This window comes from Lathyrus oleraceus, chromosome 1, assembly GCF_024323335.1.
Source record: "Lathyrus oleraceus cultivar Zhongwan6 chromosome 1, CAAS_Psat_ZW6_1.0, whole genome shotgun sequence".
Lineage (NCBI taxonomy): Eukaryota > Viridiplantae > Streptophyta > Magnoliopsida > Fabales > Fabaceae > Lathyrus > Lathyrus oleraceus.
The window spans coordinates 110,232,505-110,255,276 of NC_066579.1; the positions used below are offsets into that span (position 1 = coordinate 110,232,505).

The window sequence follows — 22,772 nt, forward strand, 5'->3', positions numbered from 1 at the left end:
ATAAATTCTGCAAAACAAAAACTGATTAAAATTGATGGGTTGCCTCCCATCCAACGCTTCTTTTCCGTTAATAGCTTGACGATAGAATTCAAGGGTCCGACAATATTAGGGAGGCGTTTCCACTTGGAATCTCTCCTACATAATAATGCTTAAGTCGTTGGCCATTCACTTTAAATTATCTCAAGTCACCCGGATCTTGAATTTCAATAGCCCCGCTCTAACAAGCCTCGGTAACCACAAATGGTCCTGACCACTTAGACTTCAGCTTTCCCAGAAATAATCTCAATCGTGACTTAAACAGTAATACTTGTTGGCCTACTTGAAAATTCCACCATACAAGTTTCTTTTCATGATACTGTTTTGTTCTTTCCTTATAAATCAACGCATTTTCATACGCGGACAATCACATTTCCTCAAATTCATCCAACTTCAATATCCTCTTATGACTAGCCAACTTTTCATCAAAATTTAGGAACTTCACTATCCAATATGCTTTATGCTCCAATTCGACCGAAAGGTGACATGCTTTCCCATACACCAGTTGATATGGGGAAAAACCTAAATGCATTTTGAAAGATGTTCTATATGCCCATAGGGCGTCATCCAAATTTGTTGACCAATCCTTTCTCAATGTTGCTAGAGTTTTCTCCAGGATTTGCTTTAGTTGTCTGTTGGATACTGCCACTGACCGCAGGTCTGTTGATGATATGGTATGGACACCTTATGTTTAACATTATATTTCTCCAACAGTCTTTCCAGATATCTATTGCAAAAATGTGTCCCTTTATCACTAATAAGTACCATGGGTACACCGAACCTGGCAAAAATATTCTTTTTCAAAAAATTAATAATAGTTCGTGCATCATTAGCACTACAAGCAATGACTTCCACCCATTTAGTGACATAATCAACACATACCTGAATATAAATATAAATATTTGATTGGGGAAATGGACCCATAAAGTCAATTTCTTAACAATCAAATGGTTCTACCTCAGGCATAATATTCAAAGGCATTTCGTCTCGTTTGGAGATGTTACCAGTTTTGTTACATTCAGGGCATGTAGACACATATAACTTATAGTCATTAAATAGAGTAGGCCACCAAAACCCACTTTGTAGTATCTTAGCTGTCGTTTTCTCTCCACTATGATGTCCCCCATATGATGAGCTATGACAATGCCACATAATGCTATCCGTTTCTCTACCTGCAACACACCTGTGAAGTATACCACCAGGGCTTATCTTGAACAAATATGGATCATCCTATAAATAAGATTGACCTCTTTGTAGAAGCATTTTCTTTTCTACCAAGTGTATTCTTCTGGGACAACATTTGTCGCTTTATAATTTTCCATATCCACAAACCAATGTCTTTCACTAATCGCCACCAGTTGCTCATCCGAAAAGGTCTCCGTAATACCTTGGTTATTTGTGGTTACTACATTATTTTCTAATCTTGAAAGGTGGTCTGCCACCATATTTTATACTCTTTTTTGTCTTTTATTTCCAAATCAAATTGTTGTAATAGAAGCACCCATCTTAGCAATCTCGATTTGGAATCACTCTTGTTGAACAAGTACTTCAAAGTTGCATGATCTGTAAAAATAATAACTTTGGAACCAATTAAATACGGACAAAATATTTCCAAGACAAATACTACCACTAGCAATTCCTTTTTAGTTGTGGTGTAATTAACTTGATTATCATTTAAAACCTTGCTAGCATAGTAAATTGCATGAAAATGTTTTGCGTGTCTTTGTTCAAGATTTGCACCAACCGCATAATCACTTGCATCACACATAATTTCAAAGGACATCTCCCAATTAGGAGACACGATTACAGAGGCGGTTGTCAATTTATTTTTTATGACAAAAAATTAATTTAGGCATTTTGTATCAAAGTTGAATTCATATTATTTGATCAACAAGTTACATAAGGATTTTGAAAGTTTTGAAAAATATTTAATGAACCTCCTGTAAAAACCTACATGACCTAGAAAACTTCTCACTCCTTTAACATTTACTGGGGGTGGAAGTTTTTCTATCACTTCAATCTTTGCTTGATCTACGTCAATGTCTTTAGCAGAGATTTTATTTCCGAGCACAATGCCTTGCGTTACCATAAAATGACATTTTCCCCAATTTAGAACCAGATTTGTCTCAATGCATCTCTTAAGGACATCATTCAATCGATCAAGACAACTATCAAAAGATTTACCAAAAACATAAAAATCATCCACAAATACCTCTATAGAATTTTCAACCATCTCAGAAAAAATAGAAAACACGCACCTTTGAAACGTTGATGGCGCATTACATAGCCCGGAAGGCATCCTTCTATACGCAAAAACTCCGAATGGACATGTGAATACAGTTTTTTCTTGATCAGCGGGATCTATAATAATTTTCTTATAACTCGAATATCCATCTAGAAAACAATAGTAAGCTTGTCCGGCTAGTCTCTCTAGCATTTGGTCCATAAATGGCAATGGAAAATGATCTTTCCGTGTAGCTAGACTTAACCTGCGATAGTCAATGCACATTCTCCATCCCGTAACAGTACGAGTTGGGATTAATACATGCTTCAAGTAACTTAAGAACTTATTTTTTTACCACTTTCATGGCTGAATTTAAACATCGATGAGGTTGAACAACTGGTTTAAATTCTTCATGCAATTTAATTTTATGCATGCAATATGCTGGACTAATTCCCTTCAAATCTGCTACATTCCACCCTAATGCTCCTTTGTTTTCTTTTAGGACTAATAATAACTTTTCTTCAATTTTTGACAGAGTACCACTAATAATCGCAGGATGCCTATTTCACGGACTTAGAAAAACATATTTCAGATGCTTAGGGAGTTCTTTTAGTTATGGTTTAGTTGGTTTCTCCTCACTACTTCCTCCTAATTCTTCAAATTTTTATAAGCACGGTTCAGTTGAGTTTCTTGCAATTGTAGAACCAACTCTTTTACCTCAATATCATCGTCATCTTTCACCGCTTCCTCAATAGATTGTACCAAAACTTTCTCCATTGGCGATGAAAGATTCTCTTCCTTCGAAACATTTTCTATCAATTCATCAATTAAATCAATTTGGTAACATTGTAACTCTTCACGCACATGTTTCATGGCTTCAAACACGTTAAATATTACCTATTTGTTATTAAACTTGAGAATCAATTCTCCTATTTCCACATTAATCAAAGCTCTCCCCGTGGCGAGGAGCGGTCTCCTAAACAATAATGGTGTTTCATCATCTTCCAACATATCCAAAATGAAATCCGAGGGAAAAAGTAAATCATCAACCTTTACCAACACATCCTCCAAGACTCCATAAGGATAAGTGACAAATCGATCGACCAAAGTCAAAGTCATTTTCGTAGGTTTCGGTTCCCCAAAATTCAACTTCCTCATCATAAATAATGACATCAAATTTATGCTAGATCCTAAATCACAAAGTGTTTGGCCAATTTTTAATGAACATATAGAGCAAGGGATCGCAAACCTACATGGATCCGTTAATTTAAGTGGAAGCTTGTGTTGAATGATAGCACTATATTCTTATGTTAACGCTACATTTTCACCGTTTTTCCATTTGCATTTATTGTTCAGGAGTTCTTTCATGAATTTAGTGTACACCGAAATTTTCTCCAAAGCCTCACAAAATGGAATATTGACTTGTAAAGTGGTGATGATCTTCATGAACTTCTTAAACTGCCCTAACTCCATTTCTCTCTTTGGCTTCTTCTTATTTAACAAATATGGTGGTTTGATATAATCAGGTAAAAAAGGATTTGGTTCATTGATGATTTGATTTTTTGTTCTCCGAGAGGGTGAATCTTTATCGATGAATTTATCAAGTGTTTCCCCCTTCTCAAGAATCTCATCAGAAGCCTCATCTTCTATAGGTATGGAGTTTGGTTCCTCAACATGATATCTACTTTTTTCAACTATGGGTTTATGTTTGTTGGGAGCGAAAGGAATGGTGCAGTTCCATAATTCTATCGCGTCACAATTTCCCTTTTCCTATGTCACAAATAAAATTTGCTTGGATATGTTAGATATTTGTACGTCTAATCTTTTTATTGACTCCTCATGATTTTGTTTCAACGAGTCCTGCAACATTTTAATATCTAAGAATTTATTTTGTGTTGTCAATATAAATTGAGTTAAGGTCTCTTCCAATGATGATATTTTGAATTTTGTCTCTGTTTGTGTTGCTCTTAGGTTGGAACTCACAATTACAGATTTTACTTCTACTCTAAGTAAGTCTTCAATACAATCATTTGCAAAATGCTCTTTCCCACAGTCAGTATGTAATGCAAATATTCCCTCATTTGAAGATTCCTGCGTGGTGCCTGTAGTATCCAATTTTTGATTTAATACTTCCATCTTGGTGAGAAGTTTTTTGTATCCTCATAAATTCAATTCACTATGAGATTTATTCTTGGTTTCTAGCATGTTCAACCCTCTGGTATTTGCAAAGTTGTACTCATTCAGACTCATCTTCTCTATAAGCTCTTTTACCTGCGGTTCAGTTAGTGTTCTTATTGTCCCACCCACGGATGCGTCTAAATGCATTTGAACTTGTGCTCGGAGGCCCTTTACAAAATTCTGCATTTGCTCCATGCCACTCATACTGTGATTAGGGAATTTGCGTATCAATAACTTAAACCTCTCCCAAGCATCGTAAAGAGATTCAGTCTCTTGTTGCTTGAATTGTATGATTTAAGCTTTTTTTTTTGTGAGCTTTGCGGTAGTGAAGAATCTTTCCAGAAATTTGTCTTTCAATTCTTTCCAAGTTTTGATTATCCCATTTGGAAGACACAATACCAATCCTTTTCTCTACCGACTAACGAGAAACTGAATAATTTGAGTTTTACATGATCTTCTGTGATACCCTCTGTTTAGCACATTGATGCTGTCTCATGAAACCTAGCCAGATGTTCCCACGGATCACTATTTACGCCTCGTCAAAAGGTTTATCCCTTAAATCTGAAAGCACGGTATATTTGATGTTGAAATTTGCAGGATCACTGGGAAGAAATCCCCTAGAAACATGTGATGCATCAGTAGGCCTACAGTAGTCCCCTATAGTTTGGGCTATGCTATTGGCTGTGCCATAATAACTTGTCAACACCCGTCCCCTGCACTTTACCAACAACAAAAATACCACAGTAGAATTATGATAAACAAGAACTTAAAACAAAAATTAAAAAGACTAAAAAATAAAATAAATAAATGCGTAAACAATGTCACGAAAGTGGTCAAATTGTGTTTTAGAATCCCCTATTCCTCTATTGTTGATGTTTGATGCCCTATATGAATGATCTAATCACTATAACCTTAAGATGAATTACCAAAACTATTATAGACGACCCCTCACGAAATAACTCACTAACCACTACTCAGAGATTTCTATCCCTAGTCCTCTAATGTAAGTAGAGTTAGGCGATGTATAGAACGTTAATTCTCTATCCACTACTCGGGGTCTCCTATCCCTATTCAACCAACGTAAGTACAACAACTGCCCTAGGTCCAACACATAGACTAATAGTCAGTATTCCCTATGTGTCCAAAATTAGATTAAAAGAGTATCTCACATAAAAAGCATTACGAACAAGAAGCAATTGAATAAGATTATAGATCAATAGATTCATACAATTGTCAAATCAAAATAGAATCCAATAATATTGAAATAGGTTCATCTTAACACAACCTAACCTAGAAGAATTTAGCTACTCATAGTGCAATTAAAAATACCATAAATGATAGACAAAGATAACATAAGAAATCCCTTGAAGAGATGACCTCCAATGGCTTCAAATGCTCCAAAAATATCCATTTGTGCCCTCAAAATCGTGCTTCAGTCTCCAATTTTCGTAATCCTCGTAAAAGTGCAAAAAATCCCCTTTTAAAGGCGCCATAATGGACTAGTTGTACAAATTATTAGATGCCTAAATCATACATGGCAACCCAAAGCCATTGCGATTTATGAATTTAAGCATTTAGCAACTATGCACATACATACACACACACACACATATGTACGCATGTACACACACACACACACACGCACACACATACACACACACACAACACACACACACACACACACACACACAACACACGCACACACACACACACACATGATCACACACACACACGCATACACACACTCACATACACATACACACGAGTACACACATGCACACACACACACACACATGTACACATGCACGCACACACACGCACGCGAGCGCATAGACACACACACATTTTGTAAAATTGTAGGAACACAAGATAGAACTAAAAAGACTTACCGATAACGAAGAAGATGATAAGAAAAAGAAGAAAAATATCACACAAAAAGCCACAAGCATTAAAGATATGGATCCAGAAGATAAAGAGTGTCAAAGTAAAAGTAATGAATTCATGGAATTCATGTTTCGTAAATTCAAAGAATTTCTAAAGTATAAAAAAGAAACCTCAAGGCTCCAGAAGCAAAGTGAAGAAAGTTCCTCATCAATTCCTACATGTCATCAATGGGGGAGAGAAATGACACATAAGACCAAACTGCCCTCAAAATATGAGAAGAAACCAAAATTAAAGAAAGTTTAAAAAATCTCAAAAGAGAGCATACATATCTTGAGATAACGATGATATAGAATCTTCAGATAAAGAAGAAGCAAACATCTGTCTCACGGTAAATCATCAAGACGTTGAGGTAACCTCTCACTTTTCCTATCAAGATTTATTTCTCATTTGTAAAAAACTATCAAAAGAAACGAGTAAGAACAAAAGCTTAGAAAAAATAAAGATTTTTAAATGAAATAAAAAATACATTCAATTTATTTTATAGTTTGAACACATAACTATATACATCATCATATATTCATTGTTACACGAAGAAATCCATCAAATAAATGTTATAGGAAGAAACCCAACAAACAAATTTAATACAAAAAAATAATTAACTCTGATAAAGAATATTAGGGAGAGAATGGCGGATGAAAATCTTATTTTTATACATATAAATAAAAAAACAAATCAATGGCGGTAGAAAGAAATAATAGTTGATATGTACTTTAAGAGGTAGACTTGGGAGGTAGACCAGAGATGCAAATATATTCCTTACATGTTCATTTCACGATAGATCTAGAGCATGTCAATAATAAGTTAGTGAAAGATGTAAACGTGTGAAGAATACCTTCAAGCTATTAATGACCATGGATTAATGGAAACACATGAAATTCGATTTTGGTTTGAAAGAAAAAGGAAATATTAGTGAATCATGAGATGATTTGGGTTGAGGGAAGTGAGTAGGACGAGAATAGGCTGGACCGAGTTAGACTTTGTTAAACCTGAGTCTGACCTGTTAAAAATTTCAAAGTCTAACTCTGGCCTATGCCCTATAGTAGACTTTTCAGTTTGCCTTTTCGAAGGCTTGGTTGACATATTAACCTACATAAAAGCCTATTTTATCTGAACATTGATAAATAAGAAATTCAATTAATATTTAAATAGATTAGAATATTAAAAGATCAACGACTAACTGTTTATTTGTATTGATTTATTCAAGTTTACACATTAACATATATTTGGTGATACTATTTATTTAAGAGAACTTATAAAAACAACTTATAACATTTTTCATAAGATCTTTTTTAAATTTATTATTTTTATAAGTTCTTCAAAATAACTAAGCTTTACTTTTATATTTTAATTTAATATACAAATACACTATAATAATAATAAAATTATTCATATTTATTTAAATAGGTCGGTTTGATAGCCTGATCTTGTTAATTAAATAGATTTATAAAAAAACACAGATTTTTTCTTTTTGAAAGAAAATCTAGTCTGACCTTAAGTTGTGTAGGTTAGGCCATAAACCCTTATTAGTTAGTCTGAAAAAAGTGTTTAGAGAGAAACATGAGTGATATTTTTTAGAGAGAGAAAGATGAAGGAGATATGAAAAAACAAAAGGTAATTATTGACATTAACACTATCTTCTCAAACTATACCATTAAACATATTGATAAAATAAATAAAATCCCTATACTATCGGTTGGTTTCAGATTTAATTGGTTTGAGTTTACACATCTGAATGCTTCAAATATTATTATGCAATTTATTCATAAATAACATTTTCCACACACACAAAAAAAAAATGACAAACAACATAGCATAACATTAATTTGCATAACATGAGAGGAACATAAAAATGTATATCTACACACACTTACAATTGTTTCACACTTTTCTATTTCAAGTAATAATTAATGCACTTCAAAATTGCTAAAGAGAGTACAAAAAAGATTCCCCTAACTCTCACCACCATCCTATATTTTCTTAATTTTTAGGCCTTTTTAGCAAACATTCAATTGATTAAAAATAAGCCATTATTCCTTTTTTGTCTTTCTTTCTCTCTTCTCTTATTCTTCTTTATCCATGAAAAGCAACCACCAAGCTTACAAAGTTGTTCCTCTTTCCTCTTATATTCATGCATCCCTCTCTCTTTTTCTTCTCTTGTTTCCCATATTTCTTTGTCCTTCCCTTCTACCTGCACATGCATTCATTTGTATCTCACATCCCTTTTTTTTAATAATAGTTTCATTTTCTTTGTTGATAACAAAAAATAAAAAACAGTTCTATGAAAGAGATGTGTAAGAAGGTGTACGAGTAGACAGAAAACAACTGGTTGAAAGTAGGGATATGGAGGGACCAAAAGTTGAGTGGGATGTGCACGTGAAATGAGATAGATAGATAAATATAGGGACCATTATATGATATCTATAGTCCTATTGCCCCCACATTTTTCATAATATGGAGTTTATATGGTTACTAGATTTGATTCTCTTATCTTGGAAAACACACCCCTGCCCTATGTTTTTTTTTTATTTGATTTTTTATTTGCAATTTTAAAGTTTAATTCTTTAAATAAAAAAAATATAATAGGGGGGAAAAATTTCTTCAAAAAATTTAACTTATGTACTTAGATTCAAACTAAGATATCTGCTCAATATATTTTTCTTTCTTGAGTTTCTAAATATAATAATTTTAAATTTTAATATGAACCATTTCGTAACGAGGCAGAGTATATCAATATTTAAAAATATTTAAAATTTTAAAAATGATACTTGTCGTATTTTGGAAGTAGAGATGAATCATTTGTATTTTTACGATTGAGTTGAGATAGTACTTTAATAAATATTGATTCGATAAAAGTAAATTTTTTATATTGAATGAACTTAAAGAAAAAAATCTAGCACTTACCTCTTTCTCTAATTTAGTTTTATTATCTTCTGAATTTAGTGAGTCTTGAGATAGCTTTGTGGAAATCTCTATGATGGATGGAGTTAAAATAGTGCTAAGATTGCTTGAACTAAGAGAAGGAAATGTACTACTTTGAGTGTATGCATCTCTTGTCATTCCTTCCTTTTTCTTGTCTGCATAGGATCAATTAGATCGTTATTAAAAGAATTAAAATTTTATGCGCGCAACTGTATAGACAAATCCATAACATAAAAGAGAATTATAATAGAGACCAAAACTGAGACCAAAACTCTTTTTCAAGAGATTAAACCTTTTGTATTCTCGGGTTTGAATTCGAACTTCTGATCAGGACTATGAAATTGAAGAGCTACATCCTCTTTAGTGAAACTAAAAGTTGAAGCTATTGTTCTTGTTTGAATTTGTCTCGATGAATAAACTAGTGGAGCAGACATGGTGATTCTATTTGTAGTTGAGTTTTGAAATAACCTTCCACTGAGTGTTTTTGCAGATAAACATTCCATTGGTACTTCTCCTGATAAAGGGTTGCATATATATTTTTCAGCTTCATTCCATTTTGAATTCAATGCAAATCCATCTGGTGATAAACACTCCCAACTTTTATAAACTGATCTTGCTTGCAATGCTACAAAATAAACATTACCATGCAAATAATTAATTTATATTATAAGAATTTAATCCATATGCATGTCCCTTAGTATAAAAAAAATTATACAGAAAATTAATCATAATTTCTGGATTATTACAAACATTTAACTTCAATTATAACATGCATGCTTGAACTCGCATTAAGATTAATAAAAGAATTAAGATGAGACAATGTAACTAACTTTAATAATCGTAACAATGGAACAAGTACCTTTAAGAGCGGTGGTGAAAGAATAGGTTGAAGGATCTATTTCATCTGAAAAAAATAAATAAAAAAGTTGAGAAAATTTTGAAGAAAACTTGATAATACTAAGAAATAAAGAAAAACTCTAAAGTGAAATGAAAATGATGAATGTACCTTTTAATGTGTAACCAGGAGAAGAAGCAGTGCTAGAAATGGTTATGTTTGATCTAAAAGAATCTGTGTCTTCTCTAATGCTTCTTATAATTGATGCTGAATATCTTCTTGATTTTGTGTTCTCTCTACTTATCATTCTTCCTCTCATTCCCCATTCTGTTAAATTGAAATCTGAATCATCTTGTTTCATTGAATTATAACATGATTGATGAATTTCCAATGTTGAAGCCATGTTTTTTTCACAACTTTTGTGAAGCTCAAGGTTTATATACTCAAATAATGAAGTTTTTTTTAGGAGTAAATATTCAAGTTGGCATTTGAAATTGTAGAATTTTTATTTACATTATCACTATTTTAAAAAAAAATTTAAATTGTAAAATGCCAATAAAATTAGGTTCAGATTGTTTTAACTTTAATAAAAATGTTTTTTTTAAATTTTTAAAAGTGATTTTTATAAAAATGTTTTTTAAAATATAAAAAAATATTTTATTTATAAATTAAAAGATTAATTTTGATATTTTATAACATAAATATGTATTATTGAATATTAAAAAATAACTAAAATCATAATTATTTTAAAAAATTATACTTAAAAAATGATTTTTGTGAAAAGTTATTTAAAATAGATTTAAATAAAAGATTTTTTGAAATTTTAATATTTAAAAAAATTATAACAAAATTATAAAATACTTAAAATAACATTTCAAAAATAATTACTTAATCAACTTTTCATTTTAAGTATTTTTTTAATTCTTTATAAAAACAAACTTATTTGAAATATACTCACTCTGACTTAATTTATAAGAAACACTTTTCTTTTTTAGATACATTAATTAATTAATATATTTGATTTATATATAAAACTTATACATTTGATTTATACATAATACCGATACATTGATTATTTAATTTATTTAAAAAGTAAGTGGTCTGGAAGTAATATAACAATATAAAAATTATTTTTAAAAAAAAATGAAACAAACAGATACTTAATCCCTCTATCCAAATCTGGTATCAAATATATCTATGATATTATTTACTAAATTTTAAATTCGTTTTGATATTATTAATTTTCATTTCTACAAAACATCAACTTAAGGAAATATTTGAGTATTTTTTAAATAATAATTTTTTTGATTACTTTAAATTTTTTATAATCTAAATGACTACAACATTAGAATTTCAAAAAAAAAAATTAGAGTATATAATTTAATCATTTTAATAAAGTGTACATGGTAATATTTTAATCCATGTTTAAAAATTGGATTAGACTGCATGGTCGAATCGATCCAACCAGAATTAGAGAAATTATTGATCTGATATAATTATTGGATTAGATAAGAATCAACCAAACTTGATAAAAATTGGTGAATCGTTGGTTTTAAACCAACGAATTAAATGTTTTTTTTTCTTTAGATATAACAACAATGTTTTGATAATTTTAAAAAATAAAATAAAATAAAAATATAAGTGGATTTGTTCAAAAAAAATTATTTGGAATAACTTTTTCTCTTTAGAATTAAATTTATTAGATAATATTGTTATTTTGTTATTCAATTTCTATTACAATTATATTTTATTCAAAATTTATTTACATTTGTAATTTATACTATTTTATTGTGTGTGATGACTAGTTTAGAATTTGAATTTAAAAAATAAACTCGTGAAATTATGATATTTTGAAATTTTGTAGATATCGAGAGTTATCTTATTCAACTACTATATAATTTTGTTATAAAGATCGACTTATTTAACCGAATTATCTGTTTTAATTTAGTCAAGCAGTTCAATCAGTGACTCAATGGTTCGACAAATGAACCAGTAATACAATATCCTTGTCGATTTGATGACAAGTCCTACTTTAGAGAATGTAATTGATATGTTGACTAAGCCAGACACTAGTGACAAGTTCAAACACTGCTTGACTTATTATATATTTCTCAATGTTAAGTAGAAGGTGTACCTCCTCAGTTTCCAGGACAAATCGTTATACAAGAAATCTTCATAGAAGTTTGATATTCGTCAAGGTGGAGATTGTTGAATATGACTCATTGCTGAGATAATTATGGATTGTTGAGATAACTATGAGTTGTTGAGATAATTATGAGTTGTTGAGATAACTATAAGTTATTGAGAGAATATCTCATATAGAGAAAATTGTTTGTTGAAGGAAATTAGGAATTAGGGTTTTTGATAAACTAAAATTTCGTATTATATATATGATTTAGAACATTGTAATTTATATGAAATTCACAAGACATAAATAAAAGGAATTATAACTAGTCTATGGTAACATACGTAGGCAATTTAATTGAATTACATAATAAAACTTGTGTGTGTTTTTCTGATTTATATTCGCGTTTCTATTCTAACAAATTATAAATCAAAATTTATATTTATATGCATGTCTTATACAATTAATTGTACAAGAACAGTAACTTTCTTTTTCTTTGAGGTTGTAATTGTGACTTAAAAATATGTTTGATCCCTTTAATTTGGACGTTTTAAATTATTTGTTCTTCTATTATAAACTAATTCTGGTCCCTTAATTTGGTTAACTTATAAAAGAAACATTTGGGGTCTATAGTCCATTTCTTTTCAATCTCACTCAAATACATAAGATGACATTAAATCAAGTATGAATGAAGTTTATAAACACTCATTTCATTTTTGAACCAATGTGAAATCTTATGCATTTTTTTTGTTCATAACTTGTTCCTATGTTCGTAGCTTATTTTTTCTTTCTTCGTCTAGTCTAGCTCTTTTTGTGTCTATGCACCAAGTAAACTATAAAGATATTGTTGCATGTTATAGAAATCAAAGTTCAGCTGAATGTCAAATAATTACCCATTGAGGAGTTCATTCTAACAGCGAGCAAGATTCTAGCTTAAAAAGTTGACCAAGATCATAGTCAAGTCAACGAATTGATAGGTCCTACATTTAATGTCATATTATATATTTGAGTGAGACTGAAAAGGAATTGTTATAGTTCAAAAGTGTTTTTTTAAATAAATTTTAATTAATTAATTTTTAAAATAATTGAATTAAAATAATTAATTTATTTTATAAAATAATATTAAATAATAAATTATTCAATTATTAATGACAAATCATTAAAAATAATTTTTTAATCTTAATAATTAGTATAGAGGAAATTATAAAAATTCAAAGATCATCAAAATTAAGAGAGCAGAATCGTTAATTTTATAATAAATGATCAATAATTTAAAATGTCAAAACTAAAGATACCAAAAACTAATTTAAACTTTTAATTTTTGATATCACATTTTTTTCATAGTACATCTTTTAGCAAATGAATTCGAGTCATTGTCAACTTTTTTTTTTTTTACTTTCCGGACTTGTTTGTTTGGTATTAGTGCAGAACTTTGTTTGTGGTAAAAGCTTTTGTGTTCATGCATGTGATTGAAGCAGACACTTACTGTTGATGAAATCATGATGTAAAATGTAATACTTTTAATCATTATACTTGTGTTATGAATGGACTGAGCACATGGAATCTCTTGTTAAATGAATAAAAAAAATATAATAAAAAATATGTACTTTTCTTTTCTATACAATTCTAATGTAATAATAAAATGCATATTGGAATCTGCGATATTTTATTTATCAAAATTTTAAAATAATATATGGTATAAACATGGTAATGTACCATATAAATATGAGAAAGAAAAAACATATATGGCCAGGTATATGATGATAAATTGTGGAACTTCTTAAAAAGACCAATTATGGCCTTATTATGTTACATTACACAAGACATTAATTTATTTAGTATTATAAGACATTAATTATTGATACCCATTTTCAGGAAACTTTTTCTTTAAGCTGCAGTTAGGTTAGGTGAAATTGGACCATTGTCAATGACAAATTAGCTGAAAAAGTTCCAAATTAAAGAGATAAGCGTACATAGAGTAGTGGATTATATAAAATTTAATTAACACTATTTTTTTCTAAATAATTTAATGATTAAAATTCATTCTAGAAGGTTCTATATTTTCATGCTTAAATTCATTTTATTGTAACTAAAACTAATTTTAAATTCTTAGTATTGATATGTTAAAATTAATTTTTATTTTTGTTTTTGAATTTTTTTTAATTATTGATGGTCATATTTTTCCCTTTTTATCACTTATATTATAGTCCTTATTTTTTATTATGTGTTGACTTTTCCAATAAAATGAAAATATAATTTATATATTGCTTGAACTGATTCTAATTAAGGCAAGTCCTTAGTTTAATTTTTGACTGAAATACTTTTGACCGGACTTTATTTTTCATCAAATTTTATAATATTAAAATATGGTGGAGTCTCATAGAATAACATTGGATGACCCTATAACTAATTATTAGTTAATGTATGTTAGTTAGTTAGCCTAAGTGTAATTGGTTGTAATCTCCCTGCATTATATATAAAAGATCACTTTGTGGTATTATCATACGAGAGTTTTTTTTATATTCTAATAAGTGGTATCAGATTGGTTCTGATTGTGGTGTGTTTCCTTTAATTAAGAGATGCAGTTTTTGATTAAAGACGGAAAAAGTAGTTTGTTCGATTATTTATTATCTTTTTCTTTTTCGTCTCTCATTGTTTGAGTTATCTTCCTTCTCATGTCTTACTAATTGAGTCCCCTCCAAGGATGGTTCTTCAAAATTCTTGACTCCAGCAATTCCTAAATTTAATGACTTCTATGATCATTGGGACAGGTTTATGGAGAACCTTCTTCGATCCAAAGAGTATTGGGAACTGCTTAAACATGGGGTGATATTTGCACCACCATATGCAACACCAGAACAATTAAAACATGCAGATGAGAGCAAGCTCAAAGATCTCAAAGCCAAGAATTATTTGTTTCAAATAGTAGATTGGACAGTTCTTGAAACAATCTTATTTGTGGCACAACAAAAGATATTTGGGATGCCATGCACATGAAGTATCAAGGTTCTACGAAGGTGAAGATGACCCAATTGTAGGCCTTGCATCGTGAATTTGAAGTGTTGTGCATGAAAGATAATGAAATGGATGATGAATACTTCGTAAGAACCCTGGAAACTGCAAACAAGATAGCTGCTCAATGAGAAAAACTGGAGCAAACCACAATTATTGAGAAAGTGTTGAGATCTATGACCATAAAATTCAATTATATGGTGTGCTCCATAGAAGAATCGAATGATGTCACAACACTTTCTATTGATGAGCTTCAGAGGAGCCTTCTTGTGCACGGACAAAGGATGAAGATTAATCAAGAAAAAGAAGAAGACCAAGTGCTAAAGATTGCAAACTATGATGATCATGATGGTAGCAGTAATCGAGGTAGAGAACATGGTGGCTTTCGGGTCCGTGGCAGAGGAAGGTTGGGCAAAGATCAAATTAAATGCTACAAGTGCCACAAGATATGGCACTACCAAAGTGAATGTCCAACTTGGCGGGAGAATGATGCCAATTTTGCTGAATTCGATGAAAGTGAGGAGTTACTTCTCACGGCACAACAAGAAGTCACAAAATCCAACAATCAAGTTTGGTTTCTTGATTCAGGGTGTAGCAATAACATGGTAGGAACAAAAGAATTGCTATTCAATTTTGATGAAAGATTTCGAGAATATGTCAAGTTATGATATGGCTTCAAGATGTAGGTGATGGGAAAGGGAAACCTGAAGCTTCACATGAATGGTATCACTTAAGTGATCACTGATGTGTATGACTTGTCAGTTCTATAGAACAATATCCTTAGTGTTGGTCAACTAATGCAAAGAAATCTAACAATAGTTTCAAGGATGGAGGCTACAAGATACTTCATGGTGACAAAGACTTGATTATTAGAACAAAAATCTCATTCAATAAGATGTTTGTAGTTTCTGCACCAGTGATTCTTCCAATGTGCATGAATATTACTACAAACAATGTTACAGACTTGTGGCACTACATATATGGTGATTTTAGCTTTAAAGGAATTGACAAATTCATCAAGAAGGATATGGTCAAAGGCATGCCTAGTTTGAAGGTCCTGGAGGAGACATGCTCAGATTTCTTGACGGGGAAGCAAGACAGAGAAGTCATGCCAAAGCATGCCTCATGGAGATCCAAAGAAAAGCTTTAGCTAATCCACTCAGATGTGTGTAGATCTATCAAGCCTGCATAAAATGGAGGAAATAGGTACCTCATTACATTTACATATGATTTCAATAGAAAAACTTGGATTTACTTTATGCATGAGAAGGCTGGTACTTTTGATGTTTTCAAACAATTCAAGGCATTAGGTGAAAAAGAGTAAGGTAACAACATCAAATGTCTTAGAATAGATAGAGGGGGAGAGTTAACATCTAATGTTTTTTTTTCTAATTTTTGCAGTATTTATGGCATCAAGAGGCGACCGACAACTACCTATACTCCACAATAAAATGGAGTATCATAAAGGAAAAATTGAACTTTTATGAGTGTGATCAGAAACATGATGTCAAGTAGAAAAGTGCTTAAAGATATTTTGGCCTAAAGCAACTAAATATGTAACATGTATACTCAACAGAAGTCCCACATTATCTGTGAAAAACATGACTCCGGAAGAAGCATGGAGTGGTGTAAATCCCTCAATTCATCACTTCAAGGTTTTTGGATTTGCAACTTTTATGCACATTCCTTATGTACGTAAAAAAAGACTAGATGTCAAAAGTACAAAATCTGTTCACTTGGGAGTTAATGAAGAATCCAAGGCTTAAAAAAATCTATGATCCTGTTGAAAACAAGATTTTGATAAGAAGGGATGTGATATTTAAAGAGACCAAAGGTTTGGAATGAAAGAAGAGTGATAAAAGCGAGAGGAATCTGTTAACTAGCAATGTTGATGGTGTTCATGGTGAAGAAGATGTGGAGAATATTGATGAAGTTGGAGCAGTTGATAGTGAATAACACATTGAAAATGATGATACTCATCATGAAGGAAACAATGTAGAGAGTGAAAGTGAGGATAATGCAACTGTATAAGAAAACATTGCTCAAAGACAAGATCACAGAGAGTCTGCAGTAGCAAGATAAAGAAGAAAACCAAGTTACTTAGATGACTATCTAACAAACATAGATAGTCAAGAAGAAGAACAACACAATTTAGAAATGTTTTGTAATAGTAATGATCATCTCAATTATAATGAAGTGGTCAAGCATGAGAAGTGGATAAAATCTATGGATTTGGAAATTCAATCCAATGAAAAGAATGAAACTTGAAATCCAGTCAACCTGTCCCCAGGACCTAAGAAGACAGGTGTCAAGTAGATCTACAAGACAAAACGCAATGAAAAAGGGGAAGTGGATAAATACAAAGCAAGACTTGGGGAAAAGGGGTACTCAAAACATTATGGCATAAATTAAAATGAAGTTTTTGCTCTTGTGGCAAGATGGTGCACTATTAGGATTGTTTTAGCAATTGCAGAATGCAAGAATTGGCAGGTATATCAACATGATGTCAAGATTGCTTTCCTGTGAAGGAGCGGGAAACACAAGAAATGGGGGTTGAATTGGGTTTCAAATATGAAAAAATTTCACTACCCAAAACAAACACAAGAATATCAACAACAATAATAATAACAATGATAAAAGACACAAGCATTTTATCCTAGTTCACCGTTAACTAGGCTACATCCAGTCCACCCACCTGGGTGATTTTCCTTAGCCAAAGACTTAATCCAATAATCAAACTGATTACAAAGAAATGACAATCTATCACTGATTCCTTAAGAGCATGGCCTACCCGGTCGCAAAAGAAACCCCAATGGTCATTGAATCCTTAAGATCCTGACCTACCCGATCACTTAAGAAGATTTCATCCTCTATGACTACCCGTCACTGACTTCTCAAGAGCCTGACCAACTTGGTCGCTTGAGGAATAAAACCAATTGGGTTACAAAAATTTATGTTTACAGAGTTTGCTTATTGATAAGCTAATCATAATATGAAGATCATATGATTACACTAAAAAGATATATAATGAAATTTCTAAGTGTTTTCTCTCTTTGCTATCTTGTGGTGTTTGTAGCTTCAGCGTCTATTAAGACTCACACGCACACACGACTGCATCCACTTCTTTTTCTCCTTTCTACATTCTTCTCTCTCAAATATTTCTCATGTCTTCTATATCATACTCCATATTCTTCTTCCTCATAATATATAGGGGATGCAAATATTCGTTGAAGGATAGATCCGTTTGAGGGTAGAAAGGGAATTGATCTTAAAGTATCCATTGTATGAAGGTCACTTCATGTGCATCAATAGAGTGACACATTATAGTAGAAAGATGTTGATGATGGGACGTGAGAAGCTTATTTACTTTAAGAGTAGATTTACTTTTTGTACTTCTGTCACACCAAATAGTATTGACCTTTATTCAAATCTTTCTAGTCAAAGGCTTCGTATGCAAGTGGTTTGAAGCTTGAGTAGAAATCTTAATTTGTCTTCATAAGGAAATCTCTTTTTGGTTGTACTTTCCTTGAGTATACTACTCGTCATAATCATAGGCTTCATGTAATAGATAAAGTGAAGCTTGATCAGAGTCCAGAGCCTAGATGATGTAGATTACAAAGTCTTTTTAGAGTGAGGCTTGAAAGTACTACAATCCATAGTGAATGTGAATAAGAAATGTAGAAGGAATTTAATAGTCTGTACATATCAGATGCGTTGACTGTAAGAGAACCATTTCCTTTGCTTACCAACTTCTAGTCAGAGGCTTCTAAAATAAAATTGATGAAGCTTGAGTTGAGTTCTCAGAAGTTGTCTTCAGAACTTGATGATACTTTATATTCCTTGGAGTACTGGATTCTGAGACTAACACAAACGCGTAGTTAGAGTTTTATCAGAGTTTGTCTGGATGGTTTCTGTTCAGAAATGTTAACTTGTTAATCTTGAAGTTTCACTTGCTTTAAAACACATATTTGAATCCTTCCTTTGTTCAAAATGTGTTTTCTTTTCTTCAATCTGCTTTCAACTTTCTTCAGACTTTGTCTGCATTCAGATTGATTTCTTCAATGACATAGCTTTCTTCAGAGTCTGGATTTTATAATTTGATTTCGTTCAGACCTTGACTTCAGACTTTTCTTTTATTTGAAGTTTGCTTTCCATTAGACTTTGTTGTCTTCTGAGTTGATAGTCATAGTTGACTTCTTAAGAGTCTTTAACAATCAGAGTTGACTCTAGACATATCATATGAAGTTCCTTGATCAGAATCTGCTTTAATCAACATTTGCTCTTTCCATTTAGATTTTGGTCTGACCTTTAATTATGCACACTTAACAAAACAGTTAATGCATAAAATTGTTCTTCTACACTTTGTTATCATCGAAACATAAAGGTATGTAGATGTAAAACTAAACTTGTTCTTACATCCTGCTGGTGAGTTGATAGAAGATGTCAATGTAGATAAACTATTAGAATGTGAGAAAGGACGAAGTGAAAAAGTATACAAGCTAGGTAATGCTTTTTATGGCCTTCGGCAGGCCCCAAGGGTCTGGTATAACAAGATTGAAGCATACTTCAATCAAGAGAACTTTGAAAAATTTCCCCATGAGCATACATTGTTTGTGAAGAAAAGTGATGACAAAATCTTGATAGTTAGTCTATATGTAGATGATCTAATCTACACAGGAAATAATGAGCAGATGTTTGAAGGATTCAAAGAGTCAATGAGGAAGATATTTACTATGAGAAATATGGGTAAGATAAGATATTTCCTTGGGGTGGAAATAAAATAATAAACCACGGGAATCTTCATACACCAACATAAATATGCGAGTGAGATTCTCTCAAGATTTGGCATGGATCAATGTAATAAGGTATGCAATCCTATTGTGACAAGTTGTAAATTGAAAAAGGATAATAATGGAAAACCAGTTGACGCCATAAGCTACAAGCAAATAGTGGGAAGCTTAATGTACATGCTTGCTACTAGGCCTGATCTTTCCTATTCAGTATGCTTGGTAGCCAGATACATGGAGAGACCAACTGAAGTCCATTTAGTTGCAAAAAAAAGTATCATAAGGTACTTAAAAGAGACTATAAACCTGTGAATCTTATACAAGATGAGGGAAAATATGGATCTACAAGGGTGGGCTGACTCTGACTATGCAGAAAATAGTGATAACAGGAAAATCACCACATGATATGTCTTTAAACTTGGACCAGGTCTCAAATCACGGTCTTCAAAGAAACAACCAATTATGAATCTCCCAAGCACTGAAGATAAACTTTTTATTGTAGCCTCATGTGGTTGTGGCTACAACAAAACGTGTGACAACAATTCCACAACCAAATTGTCAAAGAATATTGGGATGTATGGAATATGCAAGCACATAGATGCAAGGTTTCACTTTCTTAGGGACCTAACAAAAGATGGAAAAATTGAGACGAGTCATTGCATTACTGAAGAACAACTTGCAAATGTGTTAACAACGCCATTGAAGCCCAAATCTTTATGATATATTATGGCAATGCTTGGGGTCTGTGTTGCTTGAGTTGTATAGCTTGAGAATGTTGATCCAATGATTGAGTTGTGTTTTAATTTGTTTGTTTATTATTTTTAGATAAGGGGAATGTGTGTTAGAATATCATTGGATGATCATATAACTAACTATTAGTTATATGTGTGTTCGTTAGTTAGCCTAAGTGTGATTGCTTATTATACGAGCAATCTCTCTGCATTATATATAAGATCATTTTGTGGTACTATCATACAAGAGATTCTCCCACATTCTAACAGAGCCTAAGGAGAACCACCAACTAAGTAGTTTATGGTGGACCATGATTCCTAGCCATTAGATTAAATGGTTTTTATGAGATTTATGATGTGTTGACCACACCGAATTCTTTTGTCTTCTCAATTGTGTCCTCTCCGATGAAGTTCACCATCACAATGCGATTTCTCCCTCCTCTTATATGCCTCTCTTTCTTGTCTCATTTTTACTTTATTGTCACCATTTCTCATTCATTGAGTTTGAATAATAATATTAACGTATGTAAGATTTCATTGGATGAAGAATTGTCATATGGGAAATTGAAGTCATGGGATAGAAATTGACAGTATTATAACTCAACCAGCATAAACTTGATTAAACAAAAAAAAAAATTTGAAAGTAAAAGTTAAAAGGTTTTGTTGCAACGGGAGTGATGTTGAGTAATGTGGTGGAGGAGTGGATGAGTAAGAAACTTTTCATAATAACGCAACAAGGAATTAATTAGCGATGTTTAATTTATTATGAATTATTTGTATATAAAGTTATGAAGTGTTTTGGATCATATAATTTTAAGTGAAATGCAGTATGATTTTTTTTTCAATTGAATTTACGGTGGTTGGGTTATAATACTGCAAATTTCTATCTCATGATTTCAATTTCCCATATAACAATTTTCCGTACAATGAAATCTTACATAAATAAATCTTATCATTCAAAATTAATGAATGATAAATGGTGATAATGAAGTAGAAATGGGACAAGAAATGTTGGGTCATGAGGGGGTGTGGGGATCATCACATTTGGATTTCAAAACTCACTTTAAATAAGTTGGACACCATATATTAATCCAAAATCTTAAGGTATTGGGTTTATGGATCTTCTCACTTATAAAGTGTTTAACATTCATTTTCCATCCAATGTGGGACTCATACTCACACTTGATATACCAACAATCTCCCTCTCAAGTGTGAGTCCGTCCATTCTTATGAGCATTTCCCTCTCAAATAGAATTTTGTTCATTCCTATCTACTTGCACCGCCGTTGGATGGCTCAACAGAACTTGCCGCCTAAACACCTTTGTCAGAACAACTTTCGCTACTAGGAGCTCTGTTGAACCGGCTCTAATACCACTTACTGGGAGGAAATCCAAACGCAACGGAATAATTCAATAACACAATCTCTCCCTAATACCAAATGCAACGACAATCAACAAAACACCCAAAAATAACATAACATAATTATAGCATGGAAAAAACTTTGTTAAGTAGGAGTAAAAAACCACGAGACCCGTAGGCCACTTAAATATCCACTATAATCAAATGATGGATACAATCAAAGTTCTCTCTAACACTAATTAGAGACATACATCAATATCATCAAGATCTACAATCAATCTTGGGATACAACAAGAATCAAGAGAGACAATCAACTAAAACAACCACAAAAACTGCACCTCATAAGTAGACTTGTCAGACAGACTTAGAATGCCAAAATCTGATCTCCCTTGTCAGAATGTACCTTTATGAGTGTTGAACACCGTCACAAAAAATTAGGATGGTCCGACGGTTGGATTGTGAGAAAACTCTAATCTCGTCGGACTGCTCTGTGCTGAATTGGGGCTGCAAAAATTTCACTCTTCTCTCAATTTTTCTTTTTTTGTTTCTCACCTTATGAATTGTTGACTTAATTCTATTTATCATATAATAATAAAGGCTTACACACACCTTATGAACTGTT

The 22,772-nt window shown here is 31.8% G+C and overlaps 1 protein-coding gene across 1 annotated transcript; it reads right to left on the reverse strand.

Moving 5' to 3' along the window:
• Positions 1 to 8,178: 8,178 nt before the first annotated feature.
• LOC127120182 (uncharacterized) lies at positions 8,179 to 10,586 on the reverse strand. The gene is made up of 5 exons (XM_051050593.1): positions 10,308 to 10,586; positions 10,161 to 10,205; positions 9,594 to 9,926; positions 9,284 to 9,456; positions 8,179 to 8,570 (listed from the first exon to the last, which is right to left on the reverse strand). The coding sequence occupies exons 1-5, from the start codon at positions 10,537 to 10,539 to the stop codon at positions 8,388 to 8,390; spliced, it is 966 nt and encodes a 321-aa protein (XP_050906550.1). The 5' UTR covers positions 10,540 to 10,586; the 3' UTR covers positions 8,179 to 8,387.
• Between the last annotated feature and the right edge of the window lie 12,186 nt (positions 10,587 to 22,772).